A 13,930-nucleotide genomic window follows, 5' to 3' on the forward strand; every position below is an offset into this window, starting at 1 on the left:
AAAGAGCCGGGAGAACTAACTGAAAACTGAGCTGGAGTAAATGACCTATATTGACACTTGAATTCAGGTCCTAGAAGATGAAGTGAAAGAAAGATGTTTAAGTTATGGTTAATGGGTGAGAAAGTGGAATAGATTTGCAGAAGTTGCAGAGGAGACACACAGACTGAATAAAAGCCCATCCCAGAGTGATCGAAAAGGTGCGTTCCAAACAATAGCCATGTGGATTCTGTGAAAATTGCCAAGCTAAGTTAAAGCTGAGCGTGTTGAAAGGCTTTGCTCTGTGGGGCTGGAGAGGTTGCTCAGTGGGGAAGAATAGTTGCTGCTCTCTTCAAGGACCTGAGTTTAGTTCCCAGCATCCTCACTGGGCAGCTTACAGCCACCTGTAACGCATGTTCACATATCCATGTGCAGACATACAGCTACACATAATAAAACGTAATAAAAATAACTATGTCTTAAAAAGAAAGGATTTACTGATTTACTGTGTCCCCTGAAGAGTATTGAAAGACAATAACCCACGGAAAGCAAAAGGTAGACTCACAAGAGTATCAGATACATCGAAAAGAAAAAAATAGGGCCAGATGTTCAGTACTAAACTCCATGCATAATGTGGAAAACAAACCCATAGTAAGAGGCATTATTACAGTGAGCACAAAAGGTACCCCAATCCATAATGACCAATCCCTAATTGACACACAATCACTGAAATGTCCAGGTTACTTCCTACACAGAAGAAACATTACTAGTTTCTATTTCCATGTTTATTTTGTGTCCTCTCACTAAAGTGTAGGTACCTGAAAACCAGGGGACTCGTTCCTACCTTCTTGGTTCTGACAATAATAAACTGTAAAGGATTAAGTACCCATTTCAACTTTGAGGGATATAAGTTTTTGTACAGCAGTTTCACTGATAAAAATATTATCGCTTTTTAAAACTTCGATTTTTCAGACTATGCTATGAACTGGGCATTTTTCACTAGGGAAATAAATTTTTACTATATTATTTTTTGGCTCAAAACTCAAGAATATTTTAAAAGCTTCCATAACGTTTATTCAATGTGTGAACATTGTAGAAAATATGACAAGTATTGACATTAACATATATGCCATTTTAAGAAATCATCAGAGTTATAAAATGTTCCTAACATAAACTATTCCTAAAATAAGGTTTTCTATAAATATCTGTAGGCCTGAACTTATAGTTGTCCAACTAAACACAGGCAATTTGTTCTAAAAATCCAGTGCATACAAAAGTCTGCAGATGGTCTAGTGAATCATAAAATGTGAGGTTCTTAATATATAGCCTGCATATGCCTCCCACGTATTTGCAGTCATGCCTAAGTTGCTCATAATACCTAAGACAATGGAAATGCTATACAATTAGTCATTATACTCTATTGTTTAGTGAACAATGTTAAGGAAATGTGTGCCATACTCAGCATAGTCTCTTTTTTCCCAGTGGGAGAATGGCCTTTATAAATAAAAAAATACACATAATTTGAAACATAATCATGTCATCCTTTAGAACCTAACTTGTGAAGGTTGGCATGTCACGCTAGTGAATATTTAAACTGACTTTCTTTTTTATTTTTTAATTTTTTTTGATTTTTGAGACTATAATAAAATTACATTTTACCCTTCCCATTCCTCCCTCCAAAATCCTTACATTTATCCCCCCCCCAGGTCTCTTTCATATTCATGCTCTCTTCTTAACTACTTGCTATAGCATGTATATATGCATAGAAATATAACCTGTTCAGTTTGTACCATGTCAGCTACATGTATGTTTTCAGGGATGAGCATTTGGTGTGAGATAGCATTTGAAAGAGATAGTTTGGGTCTGTGGTTCCTTCAATGTGAGAATGTGGAACTCACGCCTATTGAGGGTTTGTACATTTGTCAGTGTGACTGGTATGATGGTAGACTGAAAGATTTTTGTTTCTGTGTGGTGAAAGCGCCCAATATCAGGTGCTGAGGGATGAAAGAAGTTCCATTTAGCCTTCAATTCCAATCATGGAAAAGTCAAGGCAGGATCTTGAACAGGCTAAGCACATCACATCTACAGTAAAGCACAGAGATATTACTAAAGGGAGCATGCGCATTGGCTTGCCTGCCTGTGATCAACACAATCTCTCCACTCTTCTACAGATCACTGCCCATGCCTAGCAAATCGTCCTACCCACAGTAGGCTGGCACTTCCCACATCAATTACCTTAATTAAGACAGTCCCCTGTGGACATGTGCCTAGATTAACTGGATCTAGATAATTCCTCACGGAGACTCTCTTCACAGGTGCTTCTTAAGTTGTGTCGAGTTGACAAATTATCACAAGGGTCAGTGATATATTTCTGGAGCCCTTGATCTCCTGTGTGAGTCACAGAGTGATAAATGCTCACTGCTATCCTTATCTAGGGAGGAGAGCCAGAGAATCAGGCCACAGACTCTGAAGGCAGTTACTTGGACCCAGATACCTGTCCTCTGAGGCCGTTATGACAACATCTGGGCGTGTATAGCAGCTGGATTCCTTTTGCTTCTGTCCTTAGTCTGAGAGTTAGCTCTGTTGAGCCTTTCCACCGCTACCGTTAAGGTCTCTCGGGTTAATGAACAGAGGATTTTAAGTATGGCTAATTAAGAAGGAGATGATGAACTCTTCTGGAAATGATTAAAGGCCATAACCAAAAAGTGATGCTGTGTCCCTAATCTCCAGGATTCTTTTTATAGAGAATGAGTCTCATAATAGGAAACCTTTCATCAATGTTATTTTTTATCATTAGATATAAAATGTGAATGAAAATGGAGCCAAAGGAAAATGGTCTTCAGAAACCTAGCTATTACAAGAAATGACAGGCTCAGAATTGAGATGCCTGGAGTTACTTAAAAAATAATGTTCAAGCCCAGAGAGCCCTCAAAGCAACAACAGCAAAAGACATTGCCGGAGATATGAGGACAGTGAAGGAAAGGCTGAACCATAAAGTGATCCGTGAACAAAGGGAGCCCGTGATTTGGGGTTTCCAGTAGGTCTGGGGTCCAGAATGTGTTGTCCACAACCCTGTAGCTACAGATAACTCATTAATAGCAATTCCGAACCTAAGTGTCACATCTTTGTGGCAGCAAAATGATATTCCTGTGGCCACTGTGAAATTTAAAAAATAAGACAAAAATCCCATAAAACAGTGTGTTTCATACTCTCAATAAACTCCTAGTGTCTGTTAGATTATTGACAGAAAAAGGCCTATCTTTGTGCACACATGTGTGTCTGTAAGGGAAGGTGACGGTGTCATTTTTGAGCCTGTTGGGTGGATGCATACATCATAGTGTGATGATCTTTACATTTTAAAATGCTAGAGTAAAAGCTGAGGGTGGTCCATGTCTGTGATCCTAGTGCTTGGGAAATTGATGTCTGAGGATCAGGAGTCACCCTCAGCTAAGTAGTGACTCGAATGCTGGCCTGCTCTATGTAAGACCTTGTCTCAAAAATCAAATCAAACCAAACCAAACCAAACCATAACAAAACAAAGCAAAACCCACTCTACAATAAATTATTTTTGTTCCCAGCTAATTCTGGTAAAACAACTGCTGTCTGTATTATTTGTTAGCTCTTAAATTAGCAATTAATATTTTAGCATTAGAATTAATCTCTGACCCAGAACAGACTTGTTAACATGGGAGGAGTGGCTATCTACTTGTAGAGGCCATAAACCTATTCCTTCATAAAAGGCCAGCACTGAGACAGAAAGCAATGGGATATGAGCGTTCTGAGGCTGGGCACGAGTAAAGAGACATCCTAATACTTTTGGATTTGGGCCTCTACGACATGCTGGTATTAGTCTCTTAGAGTTCAGTGGAAATCATGTGGTGTCAGCAGAGCTCTCAGTTGGAGGACCATCTCAGGTTGGGCAATTGACCAGGGAGCTTCAGAGGCCAATTTTCCTGCTAGCTTTGCTTCCTTTCTTGGCTTGAATCTCAGAAGCTGAGCAGAACTAATCTCTAAACCTAGGACACATCTCTCAATATTGACTGCACACAATAAACGTACTCTGATCTATTCTAAAATGGTAATGGTAAGGTGTAGCTGTTGGACGGATAGGGGCCTAGCATGCACAAAGTCCTAGGCTTGATCACCATTAATGAATAAACCCAGGCATGGCGGTGAGCTCCTGCAATCTCAGCACTTGGTGGTGACAGAGGCAGGCAGTTCAACAGTTCAAGGTCATCCTTGGTAACTTATGGAGTTGACAGTAGCCTGGACTTTGTGCTACCCTGTCTCAAAGGGAGGGGAAAAAATGAAATCATGTGACCCCCTCATTAGTTCATAACCTCTTCCATTCTTACTATTTTAATCATCTGCAGAGACTACAGTATTCTTAATGAACCATGCTTGCATACTCTTTTCATTAACCCTGAAGTCTCAACACTGCTTACAGAAAGATGTAGCAGACCTATTTCTCTCGATAAAGACAGTAGAGTTAGCAGTTGGACATGTCTTGCTGTTGCGTTCATGGATACAAGGTATTGCACATCTGCATCGCTGCCCCTCCTGTTTGGCACTCTGATCCATGTTGTGCTGTTTCTTTGTAGAGTACAGTGATGTCGACCAGGAGACCGCACTGGCTGCAGCCCATGGCTTCACAGGCTGCCTCTCTGCAGTGCAGTTCAGCCATATTGCACCCCTGAAGGCCGCTCTACAACCTGGCCGCCCAGCCCCTGTTACCGTGACAGGGCATGTGACTGAGTCCAGCTGTGTGGCCCCTGCTGGCACCGATGCCACATCCAGAGAAAGGACACATTCATTTGCAGGTGACTTGAGACCCTCTCCCTCCTCGATGATAGATGGACTTGTTCAAAGTGGGCATTTCCCTCGTTTGGTTGTGATTCTCAAGATGGCTTCCGGGAATGGCTTTTGTTTCCTCTTCAGGTCTCTCCTTCACCCATCTTTTTCTGGAGTCTTGATTTCAACTCATTTGCAGTTGACATCGTTAAAATTTAGAACTATAGGGACTCCCACATTCATCTCTGTGATTTCGTTCTGATTTGAAGCTTGAATACTTCCGCATTTCCTCTTGTTGGTTGGGTGGCTCACTCTGTCTCTTTTTTGTGCTTTTGCCGTAGATCACTCTGGAACGATGGACGACAGAGAGCCTCTCACTCATGCGATCAAAAGTGACTCTGCAGTGATTGGAGGTAGCTGGGAAGCATAAGTGAACTTTTTGGTGGGGTCTTATTACTATAATGTTATTACTATGTTGTTAGTACTATATCGCTGAATGTAAGCCTCAGAAAACTATCTATGAAGAATCCATATATTTTCACTGGACATGTAGTTCAGTTGTAGCATGCCTGGCCAACAAGCATGAAGTCTTGGGTTCAATTCCCAGAATGAGGGAGTGGGGCTGGTTCACATATCTCAATTACTGTTCAATGAATCTTAATGTTTTTTAAAAAATTTTATTCTTTGTCACCTCATGCATGTATATAACATATTTTGGTCATATTCATTCTCTATTACTCTCTCCTACCTTCTCATATCCCTCTCAGTCCATTTCCAACGAAACCCCTTTGCAACAAGTCCCAATCCTATTTTCTTGGCTCTGGTTTTGTGTGAGCCACCGCCGTTAAGTTTAATTAGGTTCCCTGAACAACCGTAAGTGGAAGGTTATCTACTAGGATATGACCAACTTAACCATGAACTACACTACTGAAGACAGCAACTCCCCTACTCGCAGCACCCATTAACAGGCAAAAGCTCTCAGGAAGGGGCGGGGCCTCTAGACTAGTATCCTATCCTCGATGGACACCTTTGATAGACAAGAATGGGTTGACAGACTCACTCTTGTGCACACCTTTCCAGGCACTGAATTTGAAGAAGAGGATGGTCTATAACTTTCACTGGGATGGTCTCATAGAATGCTCCTGGATTCTAGACATCCTTGGAAATTTTCTGTGTAAATGTGGATAATCTCACTAAGGCATTGCACTCTAAGATCAGTTGCTGAGCTGTGTAAAAATGAACCGTATTTAGCTTAAAGCCATAGGGACTGCTTTGTGCATTTATTTCCTCAGACATATCATTGCTTCTGCAAAGGTCCGTGTGAAAACAGGAAAATTTGAGACTAACACTAGATGTATGCTTTTCGTGTTTCTTTAATGCTTATTAAAGTAGATATTTCATCGTTTAGGCATACCTATAAAGGAATACTAGACTTTCAGTTCTTATCAGTGCTTAGGTTAATAGGTTGAAAGTGGTTCATAGTAATTTTAAATTGCCAAATTCACACAAAGAAAACTTTAAAAATATCTTTAATGTGACAACATCTTCTTGGAGGTCTGTGTTATTTAAAACCAAACCCAGAACTAGAGCTTTTTCTTCCTGATTAATGCTCGTCAGAGGATATTAATCAGAGCACTGAAATGTTAAGTGCCTTAGCATTTCTCTGCACTCTGAATATCATATGGATGCACGAAACAAAGAACTGTTCAGCCTTATATCCAGATAATGTGATTATTCATATACTTGAGAAACTTCATGTGGCCCTCCTACTGGATATGCTTAGTAATGTATTTTTAAATATTTTAATTTTATTTTTAATTGTATGTATGTGGGGGGAAGGGTGAACAGTGAAGTTGTCAGTGATGGTTGGTTTTGGTCAACTTCACAAAAACCTAGCCAATCTTAATTGAGAAAATGCCTTCATAAGACTGATCTATAGGCAAGTCTGTATTGTATTATCTTGACTGGTGATTGATGTGTATGGGTCCATTACATAGGACACAGTACCACCCCCGCCCTTTGCAAGTGATCCTGAGTTACATTAAAACAAAAACAAAAACAAACAAACAAAAACAAAAACAAACAAACAAAAACAAAAACAAACAAACAAAAACAAAAACAAACAAACAAAACCAGCTTGAGCAAACCAGAAGGAGTCAGCTAGTAAATAGTATCCTTCCATGGCCTCTGCATTGACTCTTGCCTCCAGGTTCCTCCCTTGAATCCCTGCCCTGGCTTCCCTCATTGATGGAAGTGACCTTGTAAGGTCCGAATAAACCCTTTCCTCCCTATGTTGCTTTTGGTGATGGTGTTTTTCTCACAGCAATAGAAACTTAGCTAAGACAGTGCCCATAGAAGTCAGAAGAGGTCACTGGATCTCCTGAAGCTCGGGGTACAGGCAGATGTGAGGGCTAGGGACTGAACTCCAGTCCTCCATGGAGCAGTTTATACTCCTCACTGCTGGAGCCTCTCTCTAGCCCCCTGCCTTTTAAAGACTTTGCTTTTAATTTTGTCGGTAATGGTGTGTGAGCATGTGTGTATGTGTGTGTATGTCTGTATATGAATAGTTTGGAGTCTTGTATTGTCTCTCGTTTATACTTAAACTGTTTCAGTTGCTGGACCCTATTTTAGAAGGTGCATGATGACAGTCACAGTTTCTCTCATTGTTATTTCTGTTCCCCCCTTAAATTAAATATCTACAAGTTAAAGATACAGGAAATAGAATTCTCCTTTAATTCCCGGACAAACAAAACAAACCTCCCCACCCCACCCCCTTTTTTGAATGATTAGTTTAATCTTGAGTTTAACTAGTTACTAGAATAGTCTAAGGGAAACATGTTATACACTAAAGCCCTACTTAAAGTTCCAAGGTTTGTAAAGAGCTCAACATTTTAAAGTAGAATTCTTCCTCAGACAAATTGTCTCATCCAGTGCTCTTCTTGCCTAGCATACATACACACACACACACACACACACACACACACACACACACACACACACACAGCAGAGAGACGTTTTGTCTCTCGAGGCTCACCAGGGTCTATGAAACCAGCATGCTGTCTCATTTCGGTCTTTATGGGGATTGAGCTTTGATAGCAGAGCAGCTGGAAGTTGCCTTGTAAGCTCAAAAGGTCTCATGCCAACCATGTGCAATTTGTCTGCTCACTCACAGCATAGGGTCCTCGACTGTGATGAACCGTCTGGTAGTACTGAGGTAGAATTTTATCCTGTCGTCGTGCTGGCCAGTCATAAATCAAACCCAGTGTGTACCCATAGTTGATGTATTCAAACACTTTCCAGAGTAGATAATCCTCTTGTGTTCTCAGCTGTAGGTAACCGTCCTCTTTGTTTATAAACAAAGTAAGTAGTATGAAGGAAGAGGAGAGAGTTAGTGAGATATTTTAAAATGACGAGGTAAACATGGAGTGTTTCTGGTCCGACTGTGAGGATGCAGATTCAATCAGACAGGAACCAGCATATACTGCTCCTAAGAACACATCCTCATGGTGCTTCAGGTCCGACAGCACAGAACAGAGCAGTTTATTTTATTTAATATGAATATATTGAATTGCTTGTTTGGGGGACAGGTAACTGGTAATTTCAAGGCATTTTCCTTGGCCACAAAAAGCACTGACATGAAACTTGCCCCAATTTGAAAGAGATAAATCATCGACTTACAGAAAAAGTCAGAGACCATCTCTGATGCAGGTCATTGGTTGTCCCATCTAGACCCACGTGATGATGTGATGGTGACATTTATTTTATAACTTCAGTACTACTCTGACATATTTTATCATTTTCCACCATGTAGATTTCAGAATCCCTCTCTCCGAGCTAGAAACTTCATAATATGGTGATTGAATTAGCTTCAGCAACCTAATTAATTGTTTTTAGAGGGACGAAAGGCAAAATATATAACAACACATGAATACTCTGATTAAATTTGTTATTGATGTGATTAAGTAGTGATACCCATTAGTAAAATTACCAAATGCCTATTAGATTCATTACTATCTTTCTTGGGCAAGCCTGACATAGTCAAAAGTTTGCTTATCGTCGGCAATATCACTGTTGGCCATGAAGATTCTGCTTAGTAAATCTTACTGAAACTGCCAAATACCTTCGGGTCTTGATTTAATTTCATTAAAGACAGCTACATTTATTTGTACTCAAGTGGTGTCTTGCAGCTTGGGAATAGCTCATCTGGTCAACTGCTTGCCTAGCATGCGTGAATGCCTGGATTCTATCCATGGAAGAGCACAAACTGGGTGTCAGTGCACACACTAGTGATCCTGTACTTGAGAGATGGGGGACAGGATGACCAGAAGTTCAAGATTATCCTCCGCTACATACCTAGTTCAAAGGCTACCGAGACCCTTTCTCAAGGGAAAAAATATAAACAAACAAAATAATATGGAATCTCAGTTTTAGTAAGCCAAATTTGATCTACACTGTTATTATAATATTGTATATTTTTAATAATCCACATTCATAAGAGGCCCCAAACCACACGTGCCTGCAGTGCCACATCAAATGGCCATGTAGCAGCTACCTATATTGAAGAATAGTCAGACTCAACTAGAACATCATTGAGAATGAGCTCAAGACTCATTTGGACAATGTAAAGAAATCTTATATCCCCTCTAAGGTATTTACATAATGTTTTATCTTGAAAGTACCTAGTTTCTCTGAAAGATTCTATAAAATACTTCAAAGCATGGTTGTGCATACAGACATGTGTGCATACACACACACACACACACACACACACACACACACACACGAAGAACTTACATTCCTCCATTAATATCTTCCTGACAATTTTAAGGAAACTCACAAAATCACGGTGACAATGATTTTCCAAACTCTATTTTTATTTGGCTCTTTGAACTTTATCATTAGCATGAAATACCATTAGGTGATTTTAGTTAAATAACAGATTTACTTCAATCAGTTCAGAGAGAACTAGGAAAGGTGGACTTCTATATAACAATAGTTTGCCTATTAGGTGGCCATTCAAATAAAAAAATGTGTGACTGAAGCACAAAGGATCAGTTTAACTCACAACTCAAATGTTTGCAGAATATTTTCTGGAGTCAGGTATCATCCTTCAGCATGCACCTGATATACTTTATGAATATTTCCTATTTCACTACATGGCCCATTACAAAGATTTGTCAGGCATCAAAACTTAATGGAATGAATAATTTTTACTGTTTCATTGACGACATCCTTAAATGAGTTTGACTTTTGCCTGACAGTGCAATGTCTTCTGCTTCATAAAGTCAATGACTAGTTCTACAATCTGGAGTCCTGGTCTTCATTTGGGCTAACCACTGGACTTTCTCCTACCTTCATCATGCACCATTAATGAAAATAGAACTATTATGGAATACTAAATTGCATCCAATGTGTCCCTATTGTAGGGTGTTCTGAGGACTATCTGGGGTCCATGTTCCACTTGAAGGATCTCATATCTCTTCAGAGTTGATAACCATGGGCTCAACAAAGAATTGTAATACTTCAAATATTTACAAAGAACACAGAGTTTCAAAACCCAATATGTCTCATGCAGAAAGAATTTTAACATATTTACATTTTATTAGCACTATGTGTGCATATAACATACTCCTCTTCAACTTGATTGATTGAGAATCAACTTCATTGGCATGCTCATGTATTTAATCACAAAACACAATCCTTTCACAGCATTGTACTTAACTATAATTTTAAAAATAATCAAAATGTCTTCATGTTTTATTATGAAGCAACACTTGGTCATAAAATTATGGAAGTAATGCTACCTGATGAAAAGAAACACATGAAGCAGATCCAATATAATGCAAATTCGGGATATATGGAAGGGACCCTGCAAAGTTGATATAGTCCCTAAATAAAGTTAATCCATTACAGTACTGCTTGACTATAAAAGGCAAGAAGTTTTGTTGTTTCTGATTTATATCTTATAGATGGTTGACTTCAGTGGGAAATAATATTCTCTCAACTAATTAAGCCATAAAGTTGACACAGTGTCTATTCTGACCAAGGTCCTGACTGGGTATTTCTTTTCTCTTTTCTCTCCAGGTCTGATAGCTGTTGTGATCTTTATCTTGCTTTGCGTCTCCGCCATAGCGGTTCGCATTTATCAACAGAAAAGGTTATACAAAAGAAATGAGGCAAAAAGGTCAGAGAATGTAGACAGTGCCGAGGCTGTTTTGAAAAGCGAGCTTCATACCCAGAATGCAGTCGGTGAGAATCAGAAAGAGTACTTCTTCTGATTGGCAATGGTCCTCTAACTTGCAAGGATGAGTTCCTTTGAATAGCCAGGGGCTCTCAGTGGATGGGAACTGCTCTAACCCTGACGGTACAGGCGATGGATCTGCAGCACGGCCATCTTTCCATGTCCAAGCTCAGGATGGCTCCAGGCAGCCTCCTCCAGCGATGCGCTCCTTCTAGCCATCATTCTGTTAAGAAAGGAGCTCGCTATTGGTGTCCCTTTCCAACTTCTGCACACGATCAAAGCCAAGTTTAACTTGCTTCACGACTATGGTTTTTCAATGGGGGAATCTAGCCCTTCTCTTCACTCTGTAAAACATATTTTGTTAGAGGTTAAGAACTCAAAATTGGACTCTAAATGGCCTTGCTTTCCTTGAGACCACATGTTCTGTTTGTTTTTGTCTTCACATGGTGTTCTTCATGAGCCTGGAAATGCTTCTGAGATCCTGTTTGGCTGGTGTTTGCATCTTCAATGGCCAAAAGTCTATACATAAAGCCCCTTTGCCTTTCTCTGTATTACATTCAATACATCAATAGTCTGAAAAATTGTTTTCTTGTCTTTGGCTTGTTTGTATTGCTCTTTTTCTATTTGACTCTTTTCTGATACTCTTTAATGCATTTTGTTCTGAGTGTCTGACTTTTAAACCTGAACATGCAATTCCTATATAAAAAGACTCGGAAAGTATGGTGGTTGTTGGTATGTGATGTCATGTCTCTACAGAGAGTTTCTTGTCATTGTTTGGTGATGACTGGTTTAGACCCTGAGCAATTGTAATTTTCCAGACTGTACAATGTTTTCCATTAAACTTGTCACAAAACAAGTCCTAACACAGCAAAAAAATATTTTAATTGCAACTGTATTACCTCAAATATACATAGGAGATGAATTTCCCCAAACATTAAAACAGTTATTTCTTAGGTTTTTCGAAAGGTAATTTCCAAATTTTGTTTGATCTCCCATAACGGTTTTCTATGGAGTATGCTCTTATATATTGGAGAAGAAGGAGATAACAAGAGAGTGCAACTCTTCATTCTAATACACAGTTCTGCCACTGGTATGAATTTTGCTGTGCACTAACTCCAATATACGTACCTTGCAATATGAGTTATTTTGCAATCAATATATAAAATTATGGATGTTGGCTCTCTTATTAGACTTATGTTCAAGCAGTCAGCCTAGTCTCCCAGAGGATGAGTAAGACCTCAGAAAGGACCAAGAATCAGTGTTAACATGTTCACTCGTGCACAGTGATTAGAGCTATGTATACAATGGGAGGTAGAAGCATCATTCTTAGCTTATGATACTTGTAACAATATGAACTTTCAGGTCAAGTGAGCAAGATAATTGCATGGAATTATCTTTGAAGTCTATAGGCCAATTAAATAAGAAAAGCACTTTGCAATCCCTGTTCACACCTTCAGGTGCCTCCAAAGTAAAAATTCAATTCTGTCATTTTTTTTGTAAAACAGAAAACTTGGAAATATATAAATTCAGCACCACTAGAATCTTGCTTCCCATGTTTTGTTGTTGATGATGTTGTTGACTCTTCTTAGAAAATCTGCTTTTCCCAAAGCACAAGATCCAGATTAATCTAACATTAAATACCGAGTAAATCTTTGTCCTGACTGGACAAAGGACCTATGTTGATAAATGGCATGTATATGTGTGTTAATATGTACACAGACACACAGATGCACACACACACACACACACACACACAGAATGACAGAGACAGAGACAGAGAGAGACAGAGAGAGACAGAGAGGGAGGGAGGGAGAGACAGGAGAGGGAGGAAGGGAGAGACAGAGAGAGAGAGAGAGAGAGAGAGAGAGAAAGAGAGAGAGGGAGGGAGGGAGAGAGAGAAAGGTGGTGACAAGATAGGTTTAACATAGAATTTGTATCATTTGATGCAAAGAGGACCGCCATTATAACAGCTCTGAATCCTTTAAAGTTATGTGTTTTATTTAGTAGCAGTAATGACCTCACCAGTAGCTAAAATGTGGGCACTTTTGTAGATGGTGAAGCTGCAAAGTCCTCTGTGGTCTTCACAGTAAGGGACTGAAATAGGATGGCATCAGATTGCACTGGTACCTTATATGCCATGGTTTGTAACAAATTGCTTCCTTTTTCCTTAATAAAATGCATTTTTGAAATAAAATGCAGAATATACCTTAAGAGATGTTGTATGAAAGTTTTAAATTAGGGAAATGTATCGGAGTTTTTCTTATTTGCTCATCCATTCATTCACTTATCTATTTGCATCCCAAATCTGTCCCCCATCTCCCATCCCCTTCTCCTCTGAGATGGTGCCGCCCCCATACCAGTATCCCCTCTTCCTGGCACATCAACTTCTCTGCAAGATTAGGGGGAGCCTCTCTCACTGAGGCCAGACAATGCTTCTGCAGTCAGGCTCCCGTTATTTGGGGACCCACATGGACAATGAGCCGCACATCTGCAGAAACCCAGAGATGAACATTGGACAGATTGGGCACTCTTCCTGGACTATTGGAGGGAAGGATTGAAGGCCCTGAAGGTGATAGGAACTCCACAGGAAGACCAACAGAGTCAACTAATCTGGACCCCCTGGGTGCTCTCAGAGTCTGAAACAACAACCAATAAGCAGTTTTTCTTAAGATACTAAAAAGTGTGTTTGTAGAAATCTGTATGATTATGTGTGGGGTGTTTAATCTTTTTTTTAAAGAGATTTATGTGATTCTTGGGAACTATCAAAATGCTACCAGCATTTATTTTTTTCCTTTAAACCTTTCAATTATATTTACTTGTGTGCAAGTATATGTGAGTGACTGTGTGTGTGTGTGTGTGTGTGTGTGTGTGTGTGTATTATGTAGATTTTAGAGGGAAATTAGGGGAGATGGTTCTCTTTTT

General features: G+C 39.6%; 1 protein-coding gene across 3 annotated transcripts in view; it reads left to right on the forward strand.

Moving 5' to 3' along the window:
- The window catches only part of Cntnap4 (contactin associated protein family member 4), a 287,727-nt gene extending 274,508 nt beyond the window's left edge, over window positions 1–13,219 (forward strand). For 2 of the 3 annotated variants that reach the window (XM_063278059.1, XM_039097771.2), the window contains 3 exons: window positions 4,578–4,796; window positions 5,109–5,180; window positions 10,852–13,219. In XM_063278059.1, the coding sequence (XP_063134129.1) occupies window positions 4,578–4,796; window positions 5,109–5,180; window positions 10,852–11,045 (485 nt within the window). In that variant the 3' untranslated portion in view covers window positions 11,046–13,219. The remainder of the gene's footprint in view (window positions 1–4,577; window positions 4,797–5,108; window positions 5,181–10,851) is intronic. The other variant, NM_001107432.1, reaches the window with a different exon arrangement.
- Window positions 13,220–13,930: the final 711 nt, after the last annotated feature.

Source organism: Rattus norvegicus, chromosome 19, assembly GCF_036323735.1.
Source record: "Rattus norvegicus strain BN/NHsdMcwi chromosome 19, GRCr8, whole genome shotgun sequence".
Taxonomy (NCBI): Eukaryota; Metazoa; Chordata; class Mammalia; order Rodentia; family Muridae; genus Rattus; species Rattus norvegicus.